General features: G+C 41.8%; 1 protein-coding gene across 1 annotated transcript in view; it reads right to left on the bottom strand.

Annotated features, from left to right (window-relative positions):
• Positions 1 to 4780: 4780 nt before the first annotated feature.
• tnnc1a (troponin C type 1a (slow)) overlaps positions 4781 to 24120 on the bottom strand; it is a 56075-nt gene continuing 36735 nt past the window's right edge. Inside the window, exons 4-7 of the mRNA XM_081386768.1 lie at positions 18973 to 19119; positions 9493 to 9607; positions 9271 to 9407; positions 4781 to 6722 (exon numbers count right to left, since the gene is read on the bottom strand). Of these exons, the coding sequence (XP_081242894.1) occupies positions 6691 to 6722; positions 9271 to 9407; positions 9493 to 9607; positions 18973 to 19119 (431 nt within the window). The 3' untranslated portion in view covers positions 4781 to 6690. The remainder of the gene's footprint in view (positions 6723 to 9270; positions 9408 to 9492; positions 9608 to 18972; positions 19120 to 24120) is intronic.

Raw genomic sequence — 24120 nt, 5'->3', positions numbered from 1 at the left:
GCTTTTCATGCACAGTCTGTTCCTTTCTTAGGGTACATTGTGTCGTCTGAGGGGATGCGTATGGATCCTGAGAAGGTTAAGGCTGTGGTGAATTGGCCAAGTCCAGATTCCCGTAAGGCCCTACAGAGGTTTCTGGGGTTCGCCAATTTCTTCCGGCGGTTCATTCGCAATTTCAGCCAACTAGCCTCACTTCTGACCGCCTTGACCTCCCCCAGAACTACGTTCAGGTGGTCAGACGCAGCTGAGGCTGCGTTTGCCAAACTGAAAGGCCGCTTTGTTTCAGCCCCCATCCTAGTTACCCCTGATCCATCACGTCAGTTCGTGGTGGAGGTCGACGCGTCAGAGGTGGGGGTAGGTGCAGTGTTATCCCAACGTTCTTCTACAGACGACAGAATGCATCCGTGCGCGTTTTTGTCTCATCGTTTGTCCCCTGCCGAACGTAATTATGATATTGGTAACAGAGAGTTGTTGGCAGTCAAGTTAGCATTGGAAGAGTGGCGTCACTGGTTAGAAGGGTCGGGGGTACATTTATCGTTTGGACCGATCATAAGAATCTGGAATACATTAGAACCGCTAAAAGATTGAACTCTAGGCAGGCTCGGTGGGCACTTTTTTTCGGACGTTTTGACTTTACTCTCTCGTACCGCCCGGGCTCCAAAAACATCAAGCCCGATTCTTTGTCACGCATTTTTGACCATTCCGATCGCCCGTCTACTCCCGAGTGCATTTTTTCCGGAGACCCTAATTATCTCCACACTCTCATGGGAGGTCGAATCAAAGGTCAGGACGGCCTTAGAAGGGGTAACGCCTCCGCCCGGTTGTCCACCGAACCGTTTATTTGTGCCAGAGGAATTACGGTCCAACGTCATTCAGTGGGGTCATTGTTCCAATGTGGCTTGTCATCCAGGAGTCAGTCGCACTACGTCCTTAGTTAAGCAACGATTTTGGTGGCCACGCATGGCTTGTGACGTTCACTGTTTTGTTTTGGCTTGCTCAGTTTGTGCCACTGGTAAGACTTCCAATCGACCCCCAGATGGGCTCCTTCAACCGCTGCCGATCCCTTCGAGACCCTGGTCCCATATCGCACTAGATTTTGTTACCGCCCTCCCACCCTCTCAGGGTAACACGGTAGTTTTGACAGTGGTGGACCGGTTCTCGAAGGCGGTCCATTTCATTCCCTTGCCCAAATTACCCTCAGCCAAGGAGACAGCGTTAACAGTCGTTAACCACGTCTTTCGGTTACATGGCCTCCCGACAGACGTGGTTTCCGACAGAGGACCCCAATTTGTGTCCAAATTTTGGCAAGAATTTTGAAGATTACTGGGTGCGACAGTTAGTCTGTCCTCAGGGTTTCATCCCCAGAGCAATGGCCAAACTGAGAGAGCCAACCAGGATTTGGAGAGAACGTTGCGATGTCTGGTCTCCAAGAATCCTTCCTCATGGAGCCAACAACTGTCAATGGTGGAGTACGCCCACAATTCGTTACCAGTATCATCTACGGTCCTATCGCCGTTTGAGTGTAGTTTAGGTTACCAGCCACCAATTTTTCCTAGTCTGGAATCTGAAGTCGCGGTCCCCTCCGCTCACGCCTTTGTCCAGAGGTGTCGTCGCACTTGGACTAGAGCCCGTGAGACTCTTCTCCAAGCGGGAGCGCGCACCAAGGCTAAAGCCGATCGCCACCGGTCTAGGCCTCCCGTATACGTCATTGGTCAAAAAGTGTGGCTTTCTACTAAGAACATTCCTCTCCGTTCCGTCTCTAATAAACTAGCTCCCAAATTTATTGGCCCATTCACTGTCACCAAGATCATTAGACCGGTGGCAGTCCGCCTCAAACTCCCTCCAGTGTACAGGAGGATTCATTCCGTCTTCCATGTTTCCAAAATTAAGCCCGTGTTTCATTCTCAGTTTAATCCGCCTGCCCCGGTTCCTCCCCCGCCGCGTCTCGTAGAAGGGGAACCTACGTATTCGGTTAATCGTATTCTGGACTCAAGGCGGAGGGGACGCGGATTCCAGTACTTGGTGGACTGGGAAGGTTACGGTCCGGAGGAGAGAAGTTGGGTTCCTGCTAGAGACATCCTGGATCACTCTCTTATCGATGATTACAATCGACAGGTAAGGGAGTCTGGGGACGCCAGGAGGCGTTCCTAGGAGAGGGGTACTGTCACGGTTCATGAATTCACTGTTTTCTTCGTGTCTCGTGTATTTGTTGTTCTGTGTGTGTGGGTGTGTGTGAGTGGGCGTGGCTGCTCATTTCAGCTGATCAGCGCTCCACCTGATCTCATTCCCCTCACCAGCTGCTGCCAATTCATTCAGCTATATAGACTCATCGCACTCTCCTTTCTTTGTCAGATCGTTGTTTTGGTGTCTTCAGTGTGTGTCGTCGTGTGCCATTCCAGTCCTGTTCCTGTTCCTGATCGTGTTCTTGTTCGGTGTTCTCGTGGTGTTCGTCGCGTTGGATGTTCACTTCACTGGATTCACCGTCACCTGTCTTCACCATCACGCTGACCATCAAGTCCCTGCGCCACCAGCCCACCCGTGTATTTTGCCTTGTGTCTACTGGCCCTCAATAAAAGAGTACTTGCATATTTGCTTCCGCTTCATGAATCATGACAACATAGGCCTATTAGCCTACAAAGAAATTTAATGTCGGTGCATCTTGCCGGTGAGCATGAGGAGGGAGAGATAGCCTACAATTTTAGATCACTCATATTATTTTGCTCGATATGCCAATTCTTAATATTTGATGTTTTAATGCCTGTTTGAGATCTCTGTGAAAGTTTTAATTGTAGTGCCGCTTTCAGAGCTATTTACACAAATATATCCTTCTCAGTATGAGTTATGAAGGAAGAGAACGGCATTGACAGTCTGTGTAGCCTATGCACATTGCACATCTGCGCACGCATGTAGGCTACTTTCTCTCTCGTGCATGCCGGTCACCACAACACAGAAAGCAGGCAAAGCACACGGCATGCAAACTATATATAGCCTATTTTTTTTTTCTTACAAACCCGAACCCGACCCGAACCCGAGGCTGTTCATTAAACATTAACCCGAACCCGACCCGAAACCCGCACATTTTTCGGGACCCGTCGGGCTCGGGTCGGGTAGCAGACCTCTAGAAGTCTGTAGCAAATCTTTCCACACTGTTGCACCCACTCCACCGACTGTTGTAGGCCAATGTAAATTGGCAATGGTCTTTGCAGTGTGCTCAAGCTTGCAACGCCTGTAAACAGTACCTGTTGTCAAGTAAGTGGTTAGCTCACTATGATCCCAAAAAGCCACTAAGACTCGCCTGTGACGCCTCTCCCTATGGCGTTGGCGCAGTAATCTCACATGTGCTACCTTCAGGGGAAGAACACCCCATTGCATTTGCATCGAGGACTCTGACAGCAAGTGAAAAAAATTATGCGCAGATTAAAAAGAGAGCCCTGAGCATAGTCTTTGGTGTGAAAAAATTTCACAAGTATCTGTATCGCCGCAAGTTCCATCTGCTAACTGATCATAAAAATGAGGGTCACCCAGGCATAATAAGAATGAAAACATTGGCAATAGGATACCTCTGGTGGCCGGGTCTCAACCAAGACATTCAGAAATTTGTGAGTAAGTGCGCTCCATGTGAGTTGCGGCGAAACCAACCACCCTGTGCTCCTCTTCACCCAGGGTCCTGGACGACAACACCCTGGGAGCGCATTCACGTAGACTATGCAGAAATAGACAAGCAACACTTCTTAGTGATTGTGGATGTTCATTCAAAATGGGTGGAAAACTTTCCTACTCAGCTAACCAATGTAGAGAAGACTATAAACCTTTTGCGTCATCTATGGGCTGCCTATGGATTACCAAAAGAGCTGGTATCGGACAATGGCCCACCATTCACCTCCAGGGAGTTTGAGGAGTTCTTAAGGAATAATGATGTGCAAAAATAATATATAAATAGTAAACTATAAGTATAATGTCATGTTCACTTAAAGAAAACTTACAAATATACTTGCAGTATAAGCTACTAAACTAGTAGTTTACTAAGTACACTTAAGTGTGTACTTTCATAAACTAAAAAATTTACTAATATTAAAATAGTAAACTACTAGTATACTTATAAGTTCACTTGTAGTACAGATGCATTACAAATGAGAAACCTAGTTGTGTACTTAAAGTCTACTAATGTTACACTTATAGTACACTTAACGTATACTTTTATTTACTAAAAGTGGGCCAATTTAGTCCCAAGCAGTATTGAAATAATACACTTATAAGTTTACAATTACACATTGATATTAGTATACTTACTACATAAAGTATACTTAAAAATATACTTGAACATTACTTAAGTATACTTAATTAAATTAACTTGAAGTATATTTTTCGTAAGGGTTAGCTGGACAATAACTTTATTCTAGAGCTGCTGTAAAGCAAAAAAAAATTATGTTACTGTAATTTCCTATTATCACTGTAAAGCTGATTTGAAACAATCTATATTGTTAAAAGTGCTATATAAATGAAAGTGACTTGACTTGACCATCCCATAAATACTAGTGATGCTAGTATAACTCTCTAATTCTCTCATTTAAGTAGCTTTTTAAAATGTGCCATAGGAAAAAGAAAAATGACTATCGTGCATCTTGAGACAAAACAATGGCACTGACATATTGCAAGATATTTCAATGCAAGTTGCTTTCAGTTAAAACAGCTCAAACATGCAAACTCCTGGGATTAGGCTTAAGCCTTGTCTGTGAAAGAGGGCATTCTTGTTATACTTTAATGCATGACTCAAGGAAAAAATAGGCCAAAATATTCAAAAGCTTTATTCTGTCTTCATGAACAAGCAGACAAGTAGCATTTTTTAAATTTGACATAGGCTGGAAAACAATACACTCTCAAATGTAAACTCAGTATTTACAAAAAAAAAAAGAATAAAAAAAAAAGATTGAAAGATGTGGATTATGGAAATCCCTTTAGGATAGTTATTTCTTTCCAGGTGTAAAACAAACTGCAGTAGAATGTAATTAAATTTGAGAAATAATTTGAGGAATAGAGCAGAACATTAGATTTTTGGTACCTTTTTATTATTCGAAAGTAGCCTCCAAGTCTGGTCAGTGTGTAACCAGAGCCATAAAGAGAAAGAGTTGCGACACTCTTTGATGTCGCCGCTATGGCTGTCACGTGGTTCATGTAAGCCCCAATAGTTCTAAAACATACGCTGGCTGTCATGTTCTTCTATGGGACAGACAGCAGCGATTGCATTATTGAACGGTAAATATAAGATAAAACACACCCCAAGTACTTTTTCAGCTGTTATTGCATTTTGTTAATGTCAGTTTTGCATTTGGAGACAAGTTTTAGGCTATATTTTTGGAGGGAAAAGCTTAGTGTTCATGTTCGCATGGGTAGTAGCACTGGCTTTAGCGGCTCTAACTTAACTTTTCCATATCATTCATCTGATGATGGACGTCTCATATTTATTTTAGCACAACTGGGCTGTATTAGGCTATTGATTCACGTGATTTTGCTTATAAATTTTGATTCAGCCATTAGCCTACCTTCGTGATCACGCAAAGAGGTCTGCCGTGGCGGTCCGTTCAGAGTTCGCTTAAGCTAGCTCACTTCTTCTGATGAAAGTGGCCACCCCAGGACCACAACGTGAAACATTATCATGTTAAGACTAAGAATATTATTTTAATATTAAGCCATACACATTATCAAAACTATAACAGATTAAAAACGAATTTAAGCATTGCTGATACAAATGAAGGTTTTCAAATAAACTATTTTTATTAAACAATCAATGACAGACAACAAAAATGTATGCTTGTGTGAACAAGAAAAGCAAAAACCAGGGGCAGGTGATCCATGAAACAGACAGGACTGGTGATGGCCATAACAATCCTAGAGGTCCAGCATTGTTCTCACAAGCCGCCTCACTCAAGACAATAACATAATGAAAAGTTAGTATATCCCAAAAAATTAAATTAAATAAAAGTTGCTATAAAGGTGGCAGCGATTCATTACCGAACTCTTAACTGACGAAGTCGCGCTAGCTAACTAGCTAAGTTAGCAGGCAGTGCTTGAAAATTGGTTGAAACAACTAACATAAAATATAAATAATTACGCTGTGCATGTACAAATGAAGACCAGTATAAGCATCGCAAAGGGCCTCTGATACAAAATAGACAGTTGACAATTCAAAAGAGGTCGATATTTCAACAACTTAACTCTGGAACAACTCGACGCGCAGCAATGTAAGTGAATGGGGTCCAACGCCAAAATGACAGTGTTTAGAACTATTCCGCTCTTCAAATCCCGGAAGTGGGCGGTTAAAAGCGCCGCCATTATTTACAACGGAGGTCTATGGGAGTGTCGCAACTCTTTCTCTTTATGGCTCTGTGTGTAACCAATCATAACTGATTTACTCAATTAATGTGAATGTAAAATGTTTTCAGTAAATGAATAAATTATTAGACCAATTAAAAGAAAGTCTTAAATCTACACAACTTGGCCCTGACTTCAAAATATGTTTACAGGTGTTTACAATTGAATCTTCTGAAAATATTGTCCTGAAAATTATACACATATTAATAAGATAGAACAATAGAGGATCTGTCAGTCTATATTGTCTCTCATCAAGCTTGAATATTTACTATCCTTTTGTTTGACAATCCAGGGAGAAACACCAGGAAAACATTTCTTCATTCTTTATTCCACCCCTTTCATGAACTCCAGGAACTCTGCAGTAGAAGGATAGTGGAGATGCATGGGACAGAGAAGAGGATAGATTTACATCACATTGGAGGGTTGTGACACAAATACTGTATCTGTAGCAACATTGCAAAACGTTTAAAGCAATCTCACAGCATGGACACTGCCTCCTGAAACCAGTGCTGACTTTTTTTGATCAAATTGAGCTATTTTAACTCTTTCCCTGGCAGCATTTTTTTTTGTAAGTTCCCAGCCACCACCAGCATTTAAAAAAAAAAAAAAATTCACAAAATGTTCTGAAAAAAGTCAGAAAATGCAATATATCAAAAGAAAGACAACAACAACAACAACAACAACAACAACAACAATCTTCAAGCTGCATGCATTCTTTTTTTTATCAACACTTGAATGTGGGTAAGTTTCATAAAAATACATTTTTAACAAAAAGTTAAGAAAATCTAGTTTTATTTTTCAAAGACTACACCATGTGCATAATCAATGCTTCTATTGCTTGTTTCTGCTTCTTTTTCACCTGTGTTTTTGATCAGGAGATTCTGTACTCTTTCAGAAGATTTGTATTTGCGTCTCCTACCCCTGATGCTATGGGGACGTCATACCCACTACGCCATGCTGACCAATGCCTGCTTTTAGATATCAAACCAACAAACTAAGCACTAAGCTTGGAGGCCTCAGCCCTGAACCATTAAAGCAGAGGTCTTCAATCCTGCTCCTGGAGGGCCACTGTCCTGCAAAGTTTAGTTCCAACCCTAATCAAACACACCTGAATCAGCTCATCAAGCTCTTCAGAATCGCTTGAATATTCAAAGGCAGGTGTGCTAAAGCAGGTTGGAATTAAACTCTGCAGGACAGTGGCCCTCCAGGAGCAGGATTGAAGACCTCTGCATTAAAGTGTCAGTGTGCGAGCAGTACACCTTGCTCCCATAACAATGTTAGGAAGGTCCTGAAGCTTCAATGCTCAAAAGGACTCTAAACTAGTCTGAGGAGAATCTAGACCCCTTAGAGCAGAGCTACCAGAAAACAGACAGAGCCTCAGCTAAGCCAATGACCTCCTTTTTTCCCCAGCACCCAGATCTATTATTGTTTCTCTGCGCTCCCAGTTCCTCAGAAGAAGAGCTTGCTTTAGCCAGACTCGCCTTTTGCTCTTCTCCACAGGAACTTGCTCCTGGAAAGGGCACAGACAATTTAGAAGGAGCTGAAAGAAATTAAAAAAGGGGGGTAAGAGCTTGGGCCTCATCCCTGCTCAATCACATTCCTCTTTCTTTGTCTCATCCACAGCTCCCTGCTCTGTGTGCAAATTTCTCCTGTTACGGAGCCTTTGCCCCCACTTGCCTCTCTAAACCTGTCCAGAGTGTGTGCCAAACAGTCCCGAGGGTGAGACATGAGTCAAACAAGCACAGCTTTATCTGAGTCCTTGATCCCTGACAAATTAAGCCACAGATGCCACCATAGCAGCCATGGACCGGCCAATATAGCTAGATCGGTGACGGTGACTACCAAAGTTCAGAGACTGTTTTATGGGATAAGCCCTCCCCTTGATCCTGGTAAGCTTGCAGTACTGCCATCGCGTGTAAAGCTCCACCAGTTTCTCCAGCCGCCACATACGCTCTGCCCACCAACCTCAACGTTGTCTGATATGGTTTAGAGGTCAAAACGGGAGCCTCCAGCAATGAGGATGTACCCACGGAAAGGTAATTTGTTAAATTGCTTTTCACCTGAGGCATTCACCCATAACCCTTCTCACCGAGCCCCTCTACATTTGAATAACTCAAAGCCAAATTAACCAAACAAGCTTAATTAGATTCAAGCTTAATCGGGTTGAGTCATGAGCTCCCTTAGCTCATCGTATTCAGTGTGATGCTGCATGGAGCCGGAAACAGATCTAGCAGATCACTACTGACACCACATCCTCAATGCGAGATCCCAGACAGATAACACACAGCTCCTGACCATCGGCAGGCCTTAAAAAACAAGAGCATAGAGGAACACGGTGTTTGAACTGTCTGCTTGCCACATTCTGCTGACCTTCTATCCTTTCTTTTACACATACTGCTATCCTCACACAGCACGCAAACAAACTTCCTGAAGACAAAGAAGCTGATGACGTGTTCTCAGGCATCTTTCTGATACACTGGGGCGCACCTTGCAGCGTCATCACACTGCGTCAGTCATGTGTTTGCACACGTGCCACAGACACCGGGTTCCACAAGGGCACGTCCCATAGCTTCAGCTGCTGACACTGTGTACAAGTTCCCTCGAAAGGGAACATGGGTTGTCGGAAAATTTTGTCAATGGCGGGGAAGCATTGTGTCATAAATGATGGGAAATTGCATTAATGGCAAGTAAGGAGTTAAGTAAGTTGTTTTAATGCAGCATAATCAAACTCTGCAGAGTTTAAGAGGATTGCTCAGAGGGGAACATACTGAAGTTTCAGATTCCTAGTGTAATGGGAAGGAACTCTATATTTTCACTAATTGGGAAAGAACTCTATGCATTCATGGGGGGGGGGTGTTGTTGTTGAGGGAACTTGAGCATAAGACAGCAATAACACATGCTTACCATCATAATCGATTTTTCCATCATTGTTTTTGTCTCCGTCCCTCATCAGTTCCTCAATGTCATCTTCAGTGATGGTTTCACCTGTACCTTCCAGCATCAGCTTCAGTTCATCAAGATCAATGTACCCATCTGTATTCCTGTCCAGAACCAATTACAAACCATTAGAAACTACTAAACCCACCACAGGTTAGTTATCTTACTTTAGCTTAAGGACACACATACTTATCAAACATACGGAAGAGTTCTGCCAGTTCTTCTTCTGACTTTCCTTTACTGTCATCTTTCATGCATCTCACCATCATGACCAAAAACTCTTCAAAATCCACCGTACCACTGCCTGCACACATGCACAAACAATCGTTTTAGCACATGCTCATTTCAGAACTGCAATGACAGTACATGCACTGACATTTTATTTTTTATACACTATATACTGCATTTTAATGTTTTTCCACATTTTTCAAATCACTATTACATGACATGGTAATGTGGTAAAATGGTAAAATGACATACATTGGTAATGTGTACCAATAGGTGTAAAAAATAATCTTGTATTTTATATAAATATTGTGATTAATAATAAAGTAATTTATTATAACATAAATATGTATAAAATAAAATACCATGTAACATACTGTATATCATTGCATCTTGCTGTACATTTAGCACCACACCATACTACAGTATGTTTCCTTTCTGCCATCCTGCATTGGCTCTACACTCGCTTCTCACAGTTATGTGTTAGGCCTCACAGTTAGGCCAGTTAAAAACGTCTGGGTTTTGGCACAAATATAAAAAAAAAAGTACTTAAAACATTTGAAAAAGATAACAAAACACACATTTTGTATTAATATCATTCTAAAAAAAACAAACAAACATATATATATATATATATATATATATATATATATATATATATATATATATATATATATATATTGATATTTATATATATATATTTGTAAAGGTATCTATATCGATACTGCAGTATTGATGTGCCCATCCCTACTTGCTAGTTGTACAGATTACTTTTACACTTATGTCCTGAGTATATGAAGACAGAATCTTCATTTTTGGGGACCTATTCCTTGAATGGAGAAAGTTGGACTATAATATCAAAACCTCTGAGACTCCAAACAGATTGTAGGCTTTTATGAAGATTTATCATTGTAACTTGGTTAAAAGTCAGAGTCGCCTTGCTATTTCCTTTAAGATATAGGAGATTGCTACAATCTCCTATATAGTGTATTTTAGTTGAGATTAGTGTTACTGTACCTCATTTTTGAGCATTTCTTGAAGGTTTTGGTCTTGTCTTGTTCTCGACTGCATTTACACTTGCTCTTGTCTCTATCTCAGACTAAGAGGACTCACGATTTTATTTCAAGACAGATCAAGACCACAACAGTGGGGATCTCACTAAATTTAAAGTGTATTGGCCAATTTATTTGTTAACATCTTTACTGTGATTGGATGTAAACTTCCTGCAACAAATGCAATATTTTATATTTTTATTTCTGACCTGGCAAAAACAGTAACAAAATAAATCAAATTAGAAATGTTACTGATTATGATGCCAGGTCAGAAACAGATGTTGTGCCAGGTCAGATATAAACAAGGGATTAGGGGTGTGCGATATTGACAAAAAAGTATACAGTGTCTCGATATTTTCTGGGATTTTATCAATAACGACAATTAGACAATATTTTGCTGAGTGATTTTATTGTGCTGGTACCTTGCAGGTTTAGGACTGCTGTGGACAGCTGACTCCTAACGTTTTTGATATTCTACATAATCTATATGGTAGTCAATTTGCAGCAGTGACAGAAATCAACTTTTCCAATAAAGATTAAAATGATTTTTACCTTTTATGGGCATTTTTTTCCCTTTATAAAGCCATTTTTACCTAATTAATTTGTTTTGTCAAATTCTTACATTAAATCAAATTCTATTAGAATAATAAGACACAATAGGGCTGTTAACAATCAAATGAAATCAGCAATTTTTGTTTCTTTGTTTAATGCAGATCAGAGGGACATGTATGCATTTAACCTGCAGTTACATACGCAGAAATAATGTTTTAAAGTTTTAAACATAAAACGTTGAATATTGAGATTAGAAATAATTGAAAAAATGAAAAGGTGCTTTAATTGTTAAATTAAAACCGCCAATAGGTGGCAGCAAGTCACGGTTAATGAGTGAGTCATTGGGCCCTATCTTGCACCCAGCGCAATTGACTTTGTACACCGACGCATGTATCATTCCTATTTTGCACCCGCGCAAAGCACGCTTTTCCCTCCACAGAAGCACGTCGCTAAACTAGGGAATGAACTTGCGCTCCCTGGGCGGTTCAGTGCAAAAAAGGAGGCGTGTTCCAGCGCAATCGTTCCTTCATGCTATTTTGCAGGTTTAGAAAACAATTGCGCCACTAACCAGGAAAAAATAGTTTAAAGTCAGTGGCGCGTTGCGCATGTTATTCATATGCTATTTTAAGGCCGCATGCTTGGCCATGATCAATGTAGCGTGTGCACAACGCGCATACACTTTGATTCTCTCATCTACACAGAAGCAGGAGTTTTCATTTTTGCAAATCATACATTATTACGATAGATAGATAGATAGATAGATAGATAGATAGATAGATAGATAGATAGATAGATAGACAATTTATTATAAAAGCATACATCTAGCTTACACATTTACCCAAATTATCATACGCCTTTTTAACCGAAGTTAATTTGGGTGTGTTTCTCCATCCCCAATGTCACTTCTCTCTCTTTTACGGCCGTGACGAGAGCGTTGCTCTCCTCGGCTGTGAACCGCTCCTGGCGCGCGTGCCTGGAAAATCCGCCGTTATAATAGGGATCCGCTTTAGAAAAAGGCGTCTGCTCTTAAAGGGAATGTGAGATGACGCTCTGATTGGTTTATTTCACGTTACGCCCAAACCACACCTATGAATAATGAAGCTCTTCAGACCAACCCATTTTAGATTTGCGCCTGGCGCAAGAGTCATTTATCCCGCCGGGAAAATAGCAACAGCGCCAAGACCCGCCCACAAAGTTACTTGCGCTTTTCGCTTCGACACTTGCGTTTCAGATCGTTAAAATAGGGCCCATTGAGTTTCAACCGATTCATTTAAACTGCTGATTCATTCAGGAATTAAAGTCCACATGAAATCAAAATTGACCATATTTACTTTGTTTGCCTAAATTGATCGTTTTGTGGTGAACAATTCATCCATGCAAGTCAATCCACACAAAAATTTTTTTTGGCTTCGTAATCTTTAATCAAAATCTGAAAATGCCCCTCCCCTCTGCATTGGAGGACCTTCCCTGATGACGTGACGGCTTGGTTTGGGAAATGCTTAACCACTCCCCTCAAACCGTTAGTCTGTTATGAGCAGAGATGGAGAGGAGGAGTGCTAGAGTAAAACCCTGCCCTCTGTTCAATATTCCGTTTCACTGGGAAATACGTCACAACACTGGAGAAAAGTCGTTTGCAACTTCCGGTTCACGCGGACTTGAATAATTTGGTTCAAAGCAAAATGCAGAACAGTCCTGTGTCTTTGTTTGGAACTATTTTCGTTGGTGAAATGGCGCAAAAACAGGCAATACTGAGTCTAAAATGTAAGTCACTTAATATTACCTTATTGTTTATTGAACTGTTGTATAAAATCAATATCACAATTTTAATCGTGCTGAATATAAATTTGTGTAATATTGATTATGTACTGTATATTAATTGATATAAATATGAAAGACATACTGTAACGATCACCAGTGAGAGTGCCCGGGATAACCATCAGAGGGCACTCCAACCCGGACTATTACCACACATCCACAAACTACATTTCCCATAATCTTTTGCCCAGACTAATCAGCCATGATCATATTCACCTGTATGTCATTACCTTGTTTAGCTCACCCCATATAAGCCTGGTTTTCACATTCATTCCCTGCGAAGTCTTGTTAGTTCTTTAGACTGCATCTCTGAGCGTGTTTGTATCATGTTTCTCCTGTGTCCTGGTCACTTTGATTCTCTGCCTGTTTGGCATTTGGATTACATCTTTGGATTACCCTTTCAAAATAAGTACTGCATTTGGATCCTCAACCTTCTTCTCTCAGAGCAGTGCGTGACTGAAGACTTCGTCTTACATGGATCCAGCAGAGGAAATTTTGTTTCTACATCAAGGTACCTCTACTATAGAGGTCTACACTGAACAGTTCTGTGCTCTCACAAACCTGTTAAACTGGAAAGATGCTGTTTTTAAGGACTTGTATTGTCATGGCTTAGCTGAGCCTATAAGATCGCTTATGCCTAGAGGACAGAACAAACTTATTCTAGAACAATACATTATGCTTTTCTGTTTAGTGGAAGTTGAGGAGGACATGTCCCCTAAACGTTTTTTTGGGGAGGGGCATCACACTCCAAGATCCAGTGGCCATGGAGCTTGGCCCACCATAGTCACCAGCATGCCCGAGCCTGAGCTTCTTTGCGTCAAGGTCGCCCTTCCAGAGTCCTCGAACAAAGATGGCCGCTGTGCCTAAGTCAGCTCCAGATGATACAGCGCTGATCCTCATGGCCACGGCTTTTTTGTGTATGTGGGAAGCACACACATCCTGTGACCCCTCAGCAAAGATGGTCGCCACCGCACCAGAGTCCTTGCACAAGATGGCCGCCCCCACGCCTGTGTCTTTGGACAAGATGGCCGCCTCCACGCCTGTGTCTTCGGACAAGATGGCCGCCTCCTCGCCTGTGTCTTTAGACAAGATGGCCACCTCCATGCCTGTGTCTTCGGACAAGATGGCCGCCTCCACGTCTGTGTCTTCGGATAGAATGGCCACCTCTACGCCTGTGTCTACGCCGGTGTCCTCTGACAAGATGCCAGCTTCTATGCCTGTGTCTTCGGACAAGATGGAAGCAACTACCCCTTTGTCTTCAGACAAGATGGTCTACTCTATGCCAGTGTCTTCAGACAAGATAGCCGCTTCTAGGCCTGTGTCTTCGGACAAGATGACAGCTTCTATGCCTGTGTCTTCGGAAAAGATGGAAGCAGCTACACCTTTGTCTTGGGACAAGATGGCCGACTCTACGCCGGTGTCTTCGGACAAGATGGCCACCTCTGCACCTGAGCAACCGGCGCCTCCCTGGCCCCCTGAAGCGTCGCATTGCTCCTTGTCTTGGAGCAGTACATGACACATACAGAGGTATTTTTTCCCATTCTCTTAAATATTGAGGGCATTATAAATGCAATTTATTGAACTAAATCACGCAGTGAAAACATGCACTAGCGCAAGTGCACTAGTCTAACATACTAGACTAAGTTACATCACATAGAATAGGTGTGTTTTGTGAAGGACATACTTGTGAAGGACATACTTGATAATGTCAACCTGGCTAAAACCAAACGATTACATTACTTTAAATGAGTCCACCCCGCAAGATTACTGTTATAAACATGAGCCTCGTCTGAAACGCAAAGGGGGTGGTGTTGCTGTAATTTATAGTAATATTTTCAAAACCACTAAGAAATCAAGTTTTAAATATAATTATTTTGAAGTGTTGCTGCTTAATGTAAAAATATATAGCATAAACGATAAATCACGCTTGAGATTTATGCTGGCTACTGTATACAGGCCACCAGGGCACCATACAGACTTTATCAAAGAATTTGCGGACTTTCTATCAGAATTAATATTGACTGCAGATTAAGTACTAATTGTTGGTGATTTTAATATACACATCGATAATGAAAAAGATGCATTGGGATTGGCATTTAAAGACATTGTAAACTCTATTGGAGTTAGACAACACGTGTCAGGACCTACTCATCGTCGTAATCATACTCTAGATCTAATATTATCACACGGAATAGATGTTGATGCCGTTGAAATTCTGCAGCAGAGCGATGACATCTCAGATCATTATCTAGTCTCGTGTAAACTTCATTTAGCCAAGGCTGCAAAGCCGACTCCATGTTTCAAATATGTTAGAACTATCACTTCTGCCACTAAAGATTGCTTTATTAATAATCTACCTGATCAGTTTCACCATCTCAGCATCCCAGATAGCTTAGAAGAACTTGATATTGCAACAGAAACTTTTAACTCTCTCTTTTCTAGCACTTTAGACACAGTTGCTTCGTTGTGCTTAAAGAAGATTAAAGAAAATAGTCCAACAATGAGCACACTCGGGCCCTTAAGAGAGCAGCCAGAAAAATGGAACGCAACTGGAAGAAAACAAAACTAGAGGTATTTCGCATTTCATGGAAGGAGAGCTCGATTACTTACAGAGAGGCTTTAAAAGCTGCTAGATCTGCTTATTTTTCAACCATACCATAGTACCGAGACGGCTCTTGTTAGAGTCAAAAATGATTTGCTCTTATCATCCGATCGTGGTTGTATCTCTCTAATAGTGTTACTCGATCTTAGTGCTGCTTTTGACACCATTGACCACAACGTTCTTTTAAATAGACTCGAACATTATGTTGGCATTAGTGGAATCGCACTAGCATGGTTTAAATCATACTTATCTGACCGTTATCAGTTTGTAGCAGTAAATGAAGAGATGTCTCATCGATCACAAGTTAAGTATGGCGTACCACAAGGCTCAGTACTAGGACCGCTGCTGTTCACTCTGTACATGCTACCATTAGGAGATATCATTAGGAAACATGGAATTAGCTTCCACTGTTATGCTGACGATACTCAGCTGTATATTTCTTCAAAACCTAACGAAACTTATCAATTCACAAAATTAACAGAATCCATAGCTGATATAAAAAAATGGATGATTTGTAATTTCCTACTTCTAAATTCAGAAAAAAATGAGATTCTAATTATTGGACAAAAAACGTCCTCACGTAATAACCTAGAATACTGTCTAACACTCGATGGCTGCTCTGTTATGTCTTCGTCGTCGGTTAGGAACCTGGGTGTGCTCTTTAGTACCAATCTTTCATTTGAAAGTCATGTGTCTAGTATCTGTAAAACTGCATTTTTCCATCTTAAAAATATGCTCTCATTGACAAGTGCGGAACAATTAGTTCATGCGTTCATGACCTCAAGGCTAGATTATTGTAATGCTCTACTGGGTGGTTGCCCTGCACGCTTAAACGGACAGTATGGCATTTTTCGCCACTAGGGGTCGCTAACCTATTTACAATAACAAAGGCGTAGATTGATGACGCAACATTTGCTAAGAATTATGGATCTTGTCGTCAACGTCAAGCCGACCGATCTAATAATGTTTATGGATGACTGAATACATCGATGCTTTTATCATGACTGTGATATGAAGCAGTTCGGGATTGCTAAGAGACAGCTATCAGCTCCACACGTGACGCGAGTCCCGCGGATATAAAAGGAATATGGACATTTCATTCTACCGAACTACACGCAGAATTACTACTCACAGGTCAGTTTATTAGACAAATTAAACTTGTGAGGTAACGCAGCGCTGTTTCACTTGGTCTAACATTACACTATCACACTAAACTGCATTTGAATGTGTTTAAATGTATGTTTTAGTTTGTCTGTATGAGACTAGCAGTAAGCTTGATCAACATTAGAATAACATACAAATCATATTCTGACATGTTATCATTGTTGAACTATATAACATTGATTAGTTTTATGTAAATGTGCTCATCTGTTTAATAAAGCACATGTAGGAGCGGTCGAAGTCTCGGACGTGGAGCTCTCGTTTATACAGTATACTGTCTATGGGAGCTCTAGGCATCTCGAAAACACCGCACTGATATTGATTCTCGTTTTAGTTCTCCTTTTTTATCCAAAGTCTGCTTGCCATGGTCCATTATGTTTGAACGAAACAACAACAGCGTGCAGATAGACATTGCGAACTGCAAAGTTGTCCGCGTCAGTCACTTTGGCTACTATCAGAGGGCTCTGGTTGCTATGGCAGTACGAGCGGAAGCCAGGGACAACGCGGATATGATGCCATTGACAGCGACAAAACGGAAATAAAGAAACTGGACGTTTCTCGAATTAAATTACAAATTTCTCCTGGTTTGAAAGTTGTTGGAAACAGTCGGAATAATGTAAGTACACAACTAAAAAAATATAACATAGATATAGTTATTTTTGCTATTTTTAAAGCAAAAAAGTTACATATTGTGCCTTTAATAAACAAACTACAGCTGGTCCAAAACGCAGCAGCGCGAGTTCTTACCAGAACCAGGAAGTATGACCATATTAGCCCGGTTCTGTAAACACTGCATTGGCTGCTTATTAAACATCGCATAAATTTTAAAATATTGCTGATTACTTACAAAGCACTAAATGGTTTAGCTCCGCAGTACTTGAGCGAGCTCTTAACGCATTATAGTCCTTCACATCTATTACGATCTCAAAATTCCAGCCAGTTAATAATACCTAGATTATCAAAATCGACTGCTGGCGGTAGATCCTTCTCCTATTTAGCACCAAAACTTTGGAACAGTCTTCCTAACATTGTCCGGGAAGCAGACACACTCTGTCAGTTCAAAGCCAGATTAAAGACACATCTCTTTGACCTAGCATTCACATAATACATTATAGACTTCTATAATTTAATGTTAGGCTGCATAGATTAGGTCAGCCGGAACCGGGAACACTTCCCATAAATCCTGATGTACTCGTTACATTATGAGAAGAATGGCATCTACGCTAATTTTAGTGTCTGTGTTTATCCCGAGGTTTTCCCCCAGCCTGCCGGATCCAGGCCGTATACAGATCTGACGAAGGACCTTCGCCTGGACCCAATGACAACGCAGTCCTGAAGTGCCAACTAGTCTCTCCCTATGGAGGATCCCTTTACCACTCTACAGATAAGGCATTGTCGGGAAAATTCATTTCGCATTCCTAGTCCGAAGTGCCAAAATAAAATAAAATTCTTTATCAAAATTTATAAGGAAAGACAAGTATTTTGTTTAGGCTTGGTTTGTAGGGAATTCCAAACCTGCGTACATATATTCAAACGCACATAACTATAGATCCAATTCTAAATGCGCATGTGAACGCCATCAGCGTTTCTCACAGGTTCGCGTTTAAAGTCTGTGGAGAGAGAATGGTGTCGTCTTAGCGGCCCCTAATTTAATAACAAATGATCGTTGTGACGGAAGCAAATCAATCAAAACTAACTTTAGCTGGAAAATAACTTTATTAAAGAACTGCTATAAAGCCAAAACAATCTCTGTTACCTTAAATTATACACGTATCTCTGTACATGAACAAGAGAATTGTTTTCACAAAAATGAGCACACAGGCAAACGTGATATTGATTTTATATAAACGTTCAATAAACAATGTTATTTTTAAAACATTAATCTCAACATTATTTATCATAGTTGGAATTGTAGCTTCTGTGCCATCTCTGCAGTGCAAAGATGAATTTTGTTGTTAGAGATTTCATTTAATTGGTAACGGCTCTATAGATTGTCTTATTTTTCTAACTGTATTAAGACATCTCTCAAGCAGTAAATGGGGATTTTTTAGAGGAATTTGAGGAGACCTGGTCTGGTCTTAGTCTTGACTCGGTCTTGCCCTGCCTTGGTCTCAACCCCACAATGTCTTGGTCTTTTCTTGGTCACAACACACACTGGTCTTGGTCTTGACTTGGTCTCGGTCTAGGTGGACTTGACTAAAACACTTGTTGACATTACAGGTTTCTGGAATGTTACTTATTCTGGATTGTTCTAGACTTTACCATCCTCATCCACCTCGTCAATCATCTCCTGGAGTTCTTCCGGTGTGGGGTTCTGGCCCAGCATCCTCATTACCTTTCCGAGCTCCTTAGTGCTAATACAGCCATCTTCAGCATCCTGAATGAAAATATCAAATGCTGCGCGGAACTCTACAAAACATAACCACAGAACTTAAGCAGTCAGTTAAGGTTTTGTGTACATTATAGTGTCTCTGTCATGAACAACTTAATGATATTGTTAATTAATGTCAGTTTAGTAAATCTTTATTGCATATAGCCCTGCTGAAAAACCTAGCATAAACCAGCATTAATTCCATGTTGGTCCTGGCTGGTTTATTCTGGCTAGACCTGGAATAGTGCTGGTCTAGCTGGTGGACCAGCATAGTCATGCTGTTCTCAAGCTGGTGTTGCTGGTCCACAGGCACTCCTGCTTCCCCTGGGGACCAGCAAACCAGCATCCCATGCTGGTCCCAGCATGCAAAACATACATGTAACTTATGCTGGTGACCAGCATTGCTGAATTATTTTAGCAGGGAGGCTATAAATAATGCTGTTATTGTTTTTTATTAGTTGGGCATGGGTGTTAAATTCAGCCAGTTTTTGTTTTCGGTGGGAAACACCGATCTTGATTGGTCAAAAGTGTGGTCAGGTGATGTAGCATCAGCTGAGACCATAAATAGATGCCTGAAATGCACGTCACCAGCTTCTTTGTCTTCAGCAAGCCACTGTTTGCATGTGTGTGAGAAGTCTTGTTCTCTGTGTTAGGAGTTCAAAAAAAGAAACAAAAAGTTTGTCTACTGTCTTGGCCTCAACCCTAAAGAAACCCACACTACCCACGAGACATTGCAGAATTACATCCAGCCTTGTAGGTAAAGAGGGTCAGGCTGGTGCATTCCTGCAAACTATGTCTATTCTGCAGGTGTACCAGGCTGACCTGCTTAACGACTGTCATGGTCACCTGTTAGTCACCGTCTTCACTACATGTCCCATCATCCTCCCCGGCTCACACCTGCACTAACTTCACCATTACCCGCACATGCCAGCGATCATCATCATTACTCACCATGTTCAGCTGTTGTCACCTTGTCTTCCCATTTTCTTCTGTGTATTTAAGTTTCTAATTGTTCTCTGTTGGTTCTCGTCAACACTGTTGTAGTTTTGGTACGTTTCTGTTTATATTAAATTCCTGTTGTCACTTCATCCTGTCTTCTGAGTCTGCCTCGACGTGCCTCACGCAGCCTAAAGCGTGACAACGACCTGGACTCCGGTGAGGCTATTGACTTTTAAGGCAGTCAGGGAACACTGGCAGGCCACAGACCATGTCCTCCGTGCCCCTAAGCAGACGGTTGCTCTGTTGACTGTGCAATGGCTGCTATGGTTGCGACGTAGCAGCACCTGTTTGGCATCAGCGTAAAATGGTTTCGCTATCAGGCCTGTTCAGAGACACAGTCAATGCTGTTGTCGACAGGTTCCAGACGGCCAAAAAGCAATCGGCGGAGTTCAGACTGGTATTGCTTTTGGTTTCGGGGGCGAAGTGTACTAGGGATGTAACGATTCACTCCAAGCAGGTTGAAAATCGATACAAATATGTGACGATTCAAGTCGGTTGAGATGTTAAACTAATCGCGATACACATTTTAAACAGCAGAGGCGTTTACTGTTTACTTGCTTTACAGGAACGATAGCAGCAAGTGTTTTCAGTTCATTCCTAGGGAAGTTGAGTTTGTGAGCACGCGTGAGCTGGAAGCTCAACTTCTATAGGAATGAATTGAAATGCTCTCTCTGCTCTGCGCCAGTGTGCACGCACCTTCAAACAGAAGCAAACATGGCGACGGCAAGCATGTAGATGTTGACATTGACTCATTTAAATCAGAGGTGTGGCGGCATTTTGACATTCTGAAGACTAATAATCACCACAGTGAGACTGAGAAGCTCCAGTGCTCACCAAGAGAAAGACCAGCAGCACGAGGATGTATTCCAGAGAAATCTTTGCTGTTGCAGAACCAGGTGTTGTATCTCTTTCTTTTAAATGTCTACATGGATTTCAATAATTGGTTGATTATTATGGCAATTTTTTCTAAATGTGTTCTGTTTTTCTAACTCTTGCAAGTGTAATGATGCAAATTAAAATAATTAATAAAATAATATTCAAATCTTGCCTTTATAACAATGTGAAACCCCTGTCACTGTTGTACTTAAATTTTATAGTCTTTTTATTTGTGCAATTCCTCTGACTTTTTTGGCAATTGTTTTAAAATGTCAAATTAGTGTTGTTATTATTACATAAAATATATTTAAATTTAATAAAGAATTGTGCAGCATTTTGTCTGAGATATACAAAAGGACACTTTTTGTCTTAAATCTTAATTTGTAAAAATAACGTGAGAAAATCACATTGCAAAACCAGTATTGTGAATCGTATTGCATCGTGAATTGAGTGAATGGTTACATCCCTAATGTGTACCAGTATCGTCCTAGCTTTATCACCTCACACATTCACAAAGTGCATGGATGCAGCTCTGGCTCCTCAGCGTCCATGTTCTCAGTTATATTGACGATTGGCTCATACTCCCCAAGTCAAAGGACCTGGTGATTTGGCATCGAGTTGAGGTTGAACATAAAGAAAAGCATCCTTTTTCCTAGTCCGAGGACAACCTTTTTGGGGTTGGTATGGGATTCGACCCCCATACAGGGATACTAGAATGAATGTTAGAGCTCTTTCCACTAGAAAACTTTATACCATGAAGTGGTGTCTCTTTGAGTCTTGGTGCACAAGGCACCACACATACCCAGTATGCTGCCTGGTTGGTTCAGTTCTGGAGCTTTTACAGGAGCGTGTTTCGGATGGCTTTTCAGATTTATCCCCTGCTTAACTTAAAGAATATGTGGGCGCTATATCTGCTTGCCACAACCACATAGATGGAGTAACTGTGGGGAGGCATCCCCTGATATCTTGCTTTCTTCATGGTTCTAGACGGCTGAAGTCTACCTGCAGACCATTAGTTCCTTCCTGGGATCTTTACATAGTCTTGGAAAGATTATCAGAGCCTCCATTTGAGCCTTTGGACTCAGCATATGAGAGGTTTCTGACTCTCAAGGTGGCTCTGTTATTAGCATTAATTTCACTAAAAAGGGTGAGAGATGTGCAAGCCTCATCAGTTGTCCCATCCTGCCTACACTTCGCCTCTGAACTGGTTAAGGTCATATTACACCTGAGGCCGGATTACATTAATAAGGTGAAGTTTTTAACTGTTTTCGGTCATTCTTCTTGCTTTTTCTCCCCCGCCATTTGAATCAGAGGAGCAAGAAAAGCTTAATCTTTTGAGTCCAGTCAGGGCGCTGAGGATTTAAGTTGACCATTCAGCCTTGTAAGGTAAATCTGATCAGTTGTGGGTCTGCTTTGGAGACTTTGGCAGATGTTCCTATTCAGTCAGTCACTACGAGTTACGTTAGTGACTGCCAAATTGGGATCGCGCCTGAGAGCCTGCTGCGGGTATAGGAAATGATCAGAGACACATTCAGCAAGTTTTTGCTTCGGAGCCGAGCGTTTCTACGTTGATTCAGCTCTGTTTTCATCTAACACGTGTGGACTTCAGAACCCAGAAGTGTTCCTGTGTTGGTGTGACAGTGCGTCAGCGGTGATCATCTTCCTGAGAAACTTTGCTGCTCCACCCTCAAGGCTGGATGATTGGTACCCAGGGGTGGGGTCCACTGAGCAACAGCGCCCCGCTCTGGTGCCCTTCTTCCCAGAGGTGCACGAGAAGGTAACAAAGTCGTGAAAAGCACCTTTTTCTGCCCAAAGCCACTCTGGAGCCTTCTCCACTCCTCGGCCAAAGGGTACGAGGACATCTCTCAGGTGAAGCGTGCAGTTGCGGTTCAGTTTCTGCCATTGCTGTGTGACAAGCATATACCGGTCCGTACGGACAACACATCAACCGTTGCGTACATCAACTGTCAAGGTGGTCTACGTTCCCGATGCATGTCGCAACTTGCCTGTCATCTCCTCTTCTGGAGTCAGAAGCGACTCCAGTTGCTTTGTGCCATTCATATGCCGGGCGATCTCAATCGTGCAGCTAACGCTCTCACGACAGCTCACACTCCCGGGAGAGTGGAGACTCCACCCCCAGGCGGTCCAGCTGATTTGAGGTATCAGGGCTCACTCTAATAGGAGTGTCAATACTTCTAAGGCACTAGCTAAAGTGTGCTGTGGCAGGCTGGTCCTCTCTCCTTTTGGGTTAATTCTTCTGTATCAGTTCTCATTCCTTTGAGGCGCGCAAGTATGCTTCACTTTTACCTTCTTGAAGAAATATTATACTTTTATGTGTTTGTGCTGTGGCAGGCTAGCCCTTTCCATACACGTTCACTTATATTTATTATGGAGTTGGTTTTCCCCAGGTTCGTCTCTTTTGGGTAATCATTCTTGGACTAAAGGGTTTGTGCTTTTGCATACTTCACAACCTGATTGGTCAGGCATGACTTCAGTATGGCGACGTGGGTATTAACGTTCCCATAGCATCAACATTGTGTTGAAGTGTTGAGTTCCATTTGAAAGGGAATGTCTGAGGTTATGTATGTAACCCGGTTGTGTCACTTTGCCATACTTCATGCAATGCCTGAAAATGTCTTCGATCAGACCATTTGAATCTGGTGACATGCATTTCAAGAACCTCATACCAACTTTGAATCACCACCAGTATATAATAATTATTTGTGGGTATTTTGCTGCCATAGGGCCAGGCAAACTTGCTATCATAATGTAAACTATGAATTCCACATTATCCATCTTATTTTACAATGTGGAAGTAAGATTTTCTGTGAATGTGGGCAACTTCCAATTCATAAGCTGCTATAGTTAAATAACTAGAAGAATAACAAAATGCAGTATACAGCAAAACGTCTCGGTTACTGATGTAACCCTCGTTCCCTGAAGGAGGGAACGGGAGACGTAACGTCGACGTGACGACGTAATTGGGATCACTTCAGGGAGCCCTATCAACTTCGAGTGTCTACAGAACGAGCCAATGAACGTTGGCGTGCGTGAATCGCGTCACGCGCCCCGCCGCGCGGGTATAAACAGGAAGCGGGCGCACGCACACATTGTTTTTCGCTGAGGAGCCGAGATTTGTGACGGCCATGCAGCGATGGTCAGCA

Source organism: Scardinius erythrophthalmus (genome assembly GCF_964197995.2).
Source record: "Scardinius erythrophthalmus genome assembly, chromosome: 15".
Lineage (NCBI taxonomy): Eukaryota > Metazoa > Chordata > Actinopteri > Cypriniformes > Leuciscidae > Scardinius > Scardinius erythrophthalmus.
This window is presented reverse-complemented; position numbering and strand designations above follow the sequence as displayed.